Source organism: Podarcis erhardii (genome assembly GCF_964252035.2).
Source record: "Podarcis erhardii genome assembly, chromosome: 16".
NCBI lineage: Eukaryota > Metazoa > Chordata > Lepidosauria > Squamata > Lacertidae > Podarcis > Podarcis erhardii.
This window is the reverse complement of record NC_138514.1, coordinates 11,128,493-11,136,991: the sequence shown is the minus strand read 5'-3', so window position 1 is coordinate 11,136,991 and position 8,499 is coordinate 11,128,493. Positions and strand designations below refer to the sequence as shown.

General features: G+C 46.2%; 1 protein-coding gene across 1 annotated transcript in view; it reads left to right on the top strand.

Moving 5' to 3' along the window:
• Nucleotides 1-1,062: 1,062 nt before the first annotated feature.
• The window catches only part of NRGN (neurogranin), a 51,317-nt gene continuing 43,880 nt past the window's right edge, over nucleotides 1,063-8,499 (top strand). The window contains exon 1 of the mRNA XM_081843418.1: nucleotides 1,063-1,486. Within this exon, the coding sequence (XP_081699544.1) occupies nucleotides 1,472-1,486 (15 nt within the window). The 5' untranslated portion in view covers nucleotides 1,063-1,471. The remainder of the gene's footprint in view (nucleotides 1,487-8,499) is intronic.

Below are 8,499 nucleotides of genomic sequence, written 5' to 3'. Positions count from 1 at the left end.
GCTTCTGAGATTCAGAATATTTTTTTTCTTGTTTTCCTCCTCCAAAAACTAGGTGCGTCTTGTGGTCTGGTGCGTCTTATAGAGCGAAAAATACGGTAATAACAATAATAATAATAGCTTATATCATAATTGATTCTATTTATATCCCTTCTTCCATGATCAATCTCAAGGCATTGAACACACAGTTTGCATACCTTCCAACATTTCTCTGATGAAAATAGGGACACCCTGTTCTATAATACAGTGGTACCTCGGGTTACATACGCTTCAGGTTACATAAGCTTCAGGTTACAGACTCCGCTAACTCAGAAATAGTACCTAAGGTTAAGAACTTTGCTTCAGGATGAGAACAGAAATCGTGCTCCAGCGGTGCAAGGGCAGCAGGAGGCCCCATTAGCTAAAGTGGGTTAAGAATGGACCTCCGGAATGAATTAAGTATGTAACCAGAGGTACCACTGTAATAATAATAATAATAATAATAATAATAATAATAATAATAATAATAATTATTATTATTTTATTATTTATACCTGGCCCATCTGACTGTGTTGCCCAAGCCACTCTGGGCAGCTTCCAACATATGTAAAAAACATACCAGTAATAAAACATTAAAAAAAAAACCCTTCTCTGTACAAGGTTGCCTTCAGATGCCTTCTAAGGGTTGTAAAACTACTCATCTCCATGGCTTAGGGGTTCACATAACTTCATCCCCTCCAACATTTCTCTGATGAAAATAGGGGCGTCCTAAGGATAAGCGGGACATTCTGGGATCAAATGAGAAACTGGAACAGCTTCTGTAAACCCAGGACTGTCCCTAGAAAATAGGGACTATTGGAGGGCTTGAGTCTGCAGGCCAGCTCCCCTCTAAGAGCTTGCCAGATGCATATTTGCTTAGCTTCAGTAAGGTCACTGCATCGTGTGTCTTCATACAATACCCTGGGACCAATACAGCTATTCATATTTGAGGCACCGCCCTCCTGGTTCTTTTTCTGGTGTCTGATCAGGCACTGGCAACCGACAATATAATTTGGGCACTTGCTAGAGACCTGTGGAATTGGCCATTCTATGTCGAGCTGGGTACTGTTTGTTCTTGATTGTGTTTCTATGGCACAAAGAGCTCTCTAATGCCAACTGGGCTGCCTGTCTCTTTAAGTATTTAAAGGGTGTTAGAAGCGAGGGGAGTTGCTGTAAAACAAGCTGGGGAAAGAGAGAGAGAGAGAGAGAGAGAAATTAAAAAGCAAGAGGAGAACTGGAGCTGCCTGAGTAGGTCTGATAGGCTCCCCAGCTGAGAGTAAGTGGGTTACGTAGGCAATAAGCTCTGCTCAACTTCAGCACCTACGGAAAGATCTGTTCTGGAGGCAGCAGGGAAAAAGCAAGTTCTCGTAAGTGGAGAAGGAAACAGATCTCTGCCTTCCCAGGGTATATCTAGCTCCTGTTGGCTGGGGAACTCTTAATCAGATTGGCACCCACGATGGACTGCTGTAATGTACGTACACATCTGTAGATTATTGTTATTATTATTTTATTTTGGAATGCGCAAAGAAAAAATCATGCTAGAATGTAATAAGCTGGTGGGGAAAGACTGAAGTTCAGGTTGTTTTGCTCGTTTTTATTGCTGAACTATTATGAATGGCAGTCTGTGATCAAGTGCTGAGTTGTCTCTGAATCTACTCTCATATTGATATGGCGCAGGGGGAGGGGGAACACGCCCACCTTTTACTTAGGGTCTTTTCTTTAGGGTCTGAAAGATCCCCTCTCTGAGATGGTTGTGGACCAGGCAACCAGGCATGGCACACCATGTACCTGAACCCTGTGACATTTTGGAATTTCCCCTCCCTGCCTGATGGATAGGAAATTCTACCAGCTGCCCTGAGCCTATTTAATAACTTTAAATTAGATGTGGTGCATTGACTTTTTTATTGCAATATTTTAAATAATAGGAGTCTGTCTTTTGGATCTTTTAAGTTGGCTGCTCTGTGTGGCACAGCGATTTCTAGTTGCCAGAAAGCTAAGTGTGGAAATAGCAATAACAGGACCAGCAGAACTGTTAGTTTCTGTGTGGGAGTTTGCTGCTTATTTCTGCTCCTGTACTGGGGAGAAAAAGAGATGAGGGGAAATAATGGCTCTTTTATATATATATAAAGGGGCTGAGAAAGAAGAACAAGCAGCAACCGCTGACTAAATTCACGGATCAGGGTTTTTCTTTTTTTTCACCCCTTTGAAAGAAACACACTAAAACAATGAACTTTGGACTGCTGGAAGTCTTAAATCGGATTTGCGCTTTTGGGTGGGAAAAGCATTTGAAGGCTGGCAGCGTTGGGTAGAACATGCATATTTTGCAAGCTTTCCCCCCTGGGTTTCCTTCATTTTTCAACCTTTGGAGCAAGGGTAGCCAACATTGTTCCCTTCTAGTGTTGGTTTTCTGGCTCCCATCAGCTCCAGCCAGCATGACCAGCCATGCAAGTTGTGGTGCAACACCCTGTTGGCTACCCTTGATTTCGAGATTAACCCACACACAAAAATAAGTGCTGTTGGTATGTTCACACGTTCTGTTGGCAAAGGGGCTAAGGTGGCGATGGGGAACATGTGGCCAATCATTGACCGTGTTGGCTGTGGGGGCCACAGATTCCCTCATCCCTAGTTTAAGGAACTGCAAACAATACTGGAAATATGCCCACAATCATTTCCTGCTTATTAGGACTCCTTTGAGGAGTGCTGTGTTCAAATTTTCTGAGTGTGAGTTGGTAGTTGCGCCCCCTTTTCAGGATTCAGGTCCATTCCTAGGGGTTGGAGAAGTCTAAGATAACCGAGTGGTTGGGTGAATGCATCTTGAGGCCCCTAGTTACATCCAGATAAATGCCTGTTCATTGGAACTGTGAAGAAGGTACCTCTGGCCACTTCACCAAGTGTTGATAACATATTCCAGGGCTATCTTGTGTGAGCAAATATGTTTCTCTGTTATATCTTTAACTGGAAATGAAAAACATGCTCTTGGCTTTTAATTCACTGCATAATCAATGGATATGGCATTTGGAGAAGGGCTTTCAGCATTTTTTAACAGTGGAGAAGGTGGGTGATGCCAGTTTGAAGCTTGGGGGGTGGCCCTTGGACAAGGTACGTTCCTGCGGGCTTCGTTCCTTCATAGAATCATGGAGCTAAACAGGACCTCAAAGATCATCTAGGTCAGGGAATCTGCTGCTATGGCTTCTCTGATTGGTGGTAATCCATCACTTGCTTTAAAAAGTCCGAAGAAAAGATTTCTGATGCAATCTTATTTTCTTACATTTATATACTACGTCTTCTTCTCCTTCCAAGAAGCTCGAGGTGGTGTACATGGTTCTTCTCCTCCCCATTTCATCCTCACAACAAGGCTGTGACTTGATATGGCCCAAGGCTGCCTCGTGCGGATTCGAACCCTGCTCTCCCAGGTCCTTAGTCCAACACTCTAACCATTATGCCACACTGGCTCCCAAGGGTGGGGAGCCACAAGGTTGGTACTCTCTATCTGGCCTTTGGCAATTCCCCCAGGCCTACTTCCACCCTTGCTCTCATACACTTTTGCCAGCCTCGCTTCACACCTTTTTTCAGGTGTTTTTACCTGACTGGAATATGCTTCTGTACTCTGGCAATGCTTCTTGCTTGCCTGGATAGAGGAGAGAAGGGTGTGTGTGAAGAAACCAGCCTACTATGCCAAAAGGTGGTAAAACTCACATTTGTTGGTCCACCTGCTTTTGCCCCAGCGCACACTTGTGGCCCCCAGAAGCTTACAATGAATGGAATGTGGCCTTCAGGGTGGAAAAGGTTTTCCACCCCTGTGCTGCAGCTCATGCTATGAAATTCTCCCTGTTGTTTCATTGAAATCCCCTTTGTTGTGAATGGAATGTGTTGGTTCAAGTCCTGCCTTCTGGATCAATGGAAAATCAATTTGCTCTGTCATCACGACAGCCCTTCAAGTATCTGAAGGGGGCCACAACATCACCCACCTCTTAGCTGTCTCTAAAACACACACTCATTCCACCTTAATTCATCTCACTTGGTCTCTAGGTCCTTTCACCGTCATTGCCGCTCTTCTGCTATGGACACAATCCATTCCTTACTACCATCCCCTCCCAGAGAGAGAAATGACAAAGATATGGCTATCTACATTGGCTCCCAGTATGTTTCCAAGTACAATTCAAGGTGTTGGTGCTGACCTTTAAAGCCCTAACGGCCTCAGCCCAGTATACCTGAAGGAGCGTCTCCACCACCATTGTTTAGCCTGGATACTGAGGTCCAGCTCTGAGGGCCTTCTGGCAGTTCCCTCACTGCAAGAAGCAAGGTTACAGGGAACCAGGCAGAGGGCCTTTTTGGTAGTGGCGCCCGCCCTGTGGAATGCCTTCCCATCAGATGTCAAGGAAATAATCAACTACCTGACTTTTAGAAGGCATCTGAAGGCAGTCCTGTTTAGGGGAGTTTTTAATGTTTGATGTTTTATTGTGTTTTTAATATTCTGTTGAGAGCTGCCTGGAGTGGCTAGGGAAACCTAGCCAGATGGGTGGGGTATAAATATTATTATTATTATATCTTCACTTTTTTATGCTCCTCTTGCTGCTTGCTTGAAGAGGGAGGGTGAGCAAGCAGCAACAGCAGAAGTAGCAGCAGGGATGGATTAGCAGTGGAACCCCAACTGGAGGGATGGCATGGCAGATGCTCAACCACGCTGATTCCTGATGCTGTTCCTGGGTGTGTGGCTTATGATGAGAACCTTATTATTAGAATGGGAATGTTGCAAGCATGTCCCAATCATCACCCATAAGATGCTAAGGCAGGGATGGGGGACTTATCGTTGAGCTCTCATCAGCCTCAAAGCAGCATTGCCAGTAGTTGGGAATGGTGGGAGCTGGAGTCCAACCACATCTAGAGGAGCACACATCCCCCATCTCTGTGCTGGCAGCATATGCGGCTGCACATCCCACAACACTGGCAAGTATTCACATGCCCTGCTCTATGTGGGGCTATCTTTGAAGGTACAATTAATCCAGAATGCAGCAGCTAGACTGGTGACTGGCGCCAAGACCATATACCAGTAACACTGGTCCTGAAAGACCTACTTCCAAGCACAGTTCAAAATGCTGGTGCTGACCTTTAAAGCCCTAAACGGCCTCAGCCCTGTATACCTGAAGGAGTGTCTCCACCTACATTGTTCAGCCTGGACCCTGAGGTCCAGCTCCGAGGGCCTTCTGGTGGTTCCTGCGAGAAGTGAGGTTACAGGGAACCAGGCAGAGGGCCTTCTCGGTAGTGGCACCCTCCCTGTGGAACACCCTCCCATCAGATGTTAAGGAAATAAGCAGCTACCTGACTTTTAGAAGACATCTGAAGGCAGCCCTGTTTAGGGAAGTTTTTAATGTTTGATGTTTTATTGCATTTAGGGATGTGAAAAACTATAGCAGCCTTCCCCCAAGCTGCTATGGCTTTCAATCCCTGGTCCCTGGTCCTGTTGGCTGGGTCTGATGAGAGTTGCCTTCCAACCACACCTGGAGGGCAGCAGCTTGGAAAAGGCTTCTCCAAAGGTTATTGGACTTGCAAGGTAAAATGAGAGTTGAGTCCCCATCGACTGAAACCCATCAGCGTCAAGAGGAAGCCTGGATTTCTTCTAACAGCCTGACCCAGAAATTCTCCCACGTCCGCAGAGCTAGATGGGGGAAAGGACATGATCCGCTCACTTAGAGCTTTTGTTGGAATTTCCCCGTGATCCTATTTGCCAAGCCAGGGGATGTCAGTGCCGGCGTGCCGGCAGCTCCCAAGGGACTCGGGTTGGTTTTCAGCAATTTCAATTAGGAGATGGCTGGCAGAGTCGTATTTCGTTGCATTAAGTGGGATGGAAACCAGGTGACTTGTCTGCAGAAAGCAGAACTGTGTGCCATCTTCTTTGCTTATTTATATGTTTGTCTGCCTGCATTTGCTGGCAGGGTGTGTGGGCTGCTGGGGTTCTGGGCAGGGCTGTGTGGAGACAGCCTTCCAATTTGGAGGGAGCGCAGCTACTTTTCTTCAGCACAAATATATTACCAAAAGAAAAGGAGGGGGAGGGATTTTGGGATATGATTTACAACAAACTAAAAAAGAAGTTTAAATTAACCTTCGCCAAAAAGACCTGAAGCCTTTCTCCAAGGTATTATAGGCGTAGATATACCAAAAGATTTGAGGATGTTATTTATGTATGCAACCACAGCTGTGAGAATGCTATCAGCCCAATGCTGGAAAGGAGATAATATACCGCCAAAAATGGAATGGCAGACAAAATTATTTGAGTACGCTGAGATGGCAAGACTAATGAGGAAAGTTAGGAATCATGACGACCAAAAATTTATCACAGAATGGGACAAATACAGACAATCCTTAAAAGATCACTGTGAACATCTGGAATCTTTGGCAGGCCTTGAATGACTCCTGCAAGGTGACATAACTTATGGACATACTGGATAAATATGAACTAGATGTTATTCAATATGCAGTTAATATAGAATTGTAGAGGACCCATGTTCGGGTGGAGGGAAGTCTTAATACTTTTAAACAGAATTTTATTTCATTTTTCAACATTTGAGTATTTTCTTCTTCTTCTGTATATCTCTGATGGAGAATGATAATTGTGATGTATACAGTGGTACCTCGGGTTAAGTACTTAATTTGTTCCGGAGGTCCATTCTTAACCTGAAACTGTTCTTAACCTGAAGCACCACTTTAGCTAATGAGGCCTCCAGCTGCTGCTGCTGCACCGCCAGAGTACGATTTCTGTTCTCATCCTGAAGCAAAGTTCTTAACCCGAGGTACTATTTCAGGGTTAACGGAGTCTGTAACCTGAAGCGTCTGTAACCCGAGGTACCACTGTACTTAAAAAATCAACAAATATTAAATGCAAAAAAAAGGAGGGGGGGAAAGATGGATGGTTAGGGGTTAAGTTCTAACAGAGTCTTTAAGAAGGACAGGGCCATTTAACTCAGCTGCTCTCCTCCCTTAAGGACATTGGCACAGATCCAAATGATGCATTCCACAATGTGCCACCAGCAGAGAACAGGTGTGAAGGGCTGGGATTGCTGGGACTCTGACAAGGCCCACATCTGAGCAAGTGGGGACATCTGCTCATCCCCAGCCCTCACCCACAAGCACTCTGGCCCTGCTACTGCTCTGCCTTGCCTCTGCTGCCTACCACCCGCCTCCCTTCTCCAAGCATGGAAGCCAAGAGGGCTAACATAGGGCTCTTTTGATATCTTTGATAGTGATGTCCACATGATGGGACTTCACTGAATGCCCACTGTTGGGGGATGGGCTGCAAGCAGGGGCTGAGGAAGGGGGGTGCGGTAGGTGCGGGCTGCCCCGGGTGTCACCACTGAGGGGGATGACAAAATGCCGGGAGGCACTCACTGTGGGGCCTGCAGTGCGCCTGAGCCACACGTCTCTCCTGGGAAAGATGCAGTGGCTTGGGCGCATGCAGGCTCTGCACTGCCCAAACGATCCGCCCGCTGCCTCCCCCCACCCAGCTGTAGTGTGGCAAAGTGAGAGGAGGCAGTTAGGCTCTGGAGGCCCTGTGGTGCACCCCACCCCTGTGGGCAACTCGCCCTGCCCCTGGGCACACCGCCCCAGGCACCCAAGTGTCTTCCTCCACCACTGGCTGCAAGGAGGGCAGCTCAGGACCTTTCTAGAGGCATCAGCAGAGTTGTGGTGGGCATGTTAATGCCCAGCTGTCTGGCCACCTGTCTGTCTCTCTTCTGTAGAGGATTGTCAACTGCCCAGGAAAAAACTGTTGTGTCCTGCTCCTTTTCCTTCAAGGGGTTTGCTCTGCATAAATCAGCTGCTATATATCATCAGCTTATTTCTGCACCTAGCTCAGTATTGTTTTTTTCTGACTTAGCAGTGACACTCTCCAGGGTCTGAGGTGAAGACAAAACCTTTCACACCACCTGCCACTTGATCCTTTTAAACCGGAGATGTCAGCATTCGGATCGGAGCATGGCTTTGTCCCTGAGCTGCAGTCCTTTCCCTATACAGTGGTACCTCAGGTTAAGTGCTTAATTTGTTCTGGAGGTCCATTCTTAACCTGAAACTGTTCTTAACCTGAAGCACCACTTTAGCTAATGGGGCCTCCCGCTGCTGCCGGAGCACGATTTCTGTTCTCATCCTGAAGCAAAGTTCTTAACCTGAGGTACTATTTCTGGGTTAGCGGAGTCTGTAACCTGAAGCGTATGTAACCTGAAGCGTATGTAACCCGAGGTACCACTGTAGATGCCACCCATGCATTACAGCTCCTTCCTGATCCTACACAATGATGCCAGTTTTCAGAGTAGATGATCGCAAACAAACAAAATGCATCCAATTTCAGGCAGAGATTTGGAGAAAATGTTCCCAGTGTACCAGTGGATACAGCTTCATTGTCTGGATTTCTTATGGTCTTGGTTATTAAAGGTAAGGGAGCCATTCCAGAAAAAAAGGAAGCAATTTTTTTAAAAAAAAATCCTGCACACGCAC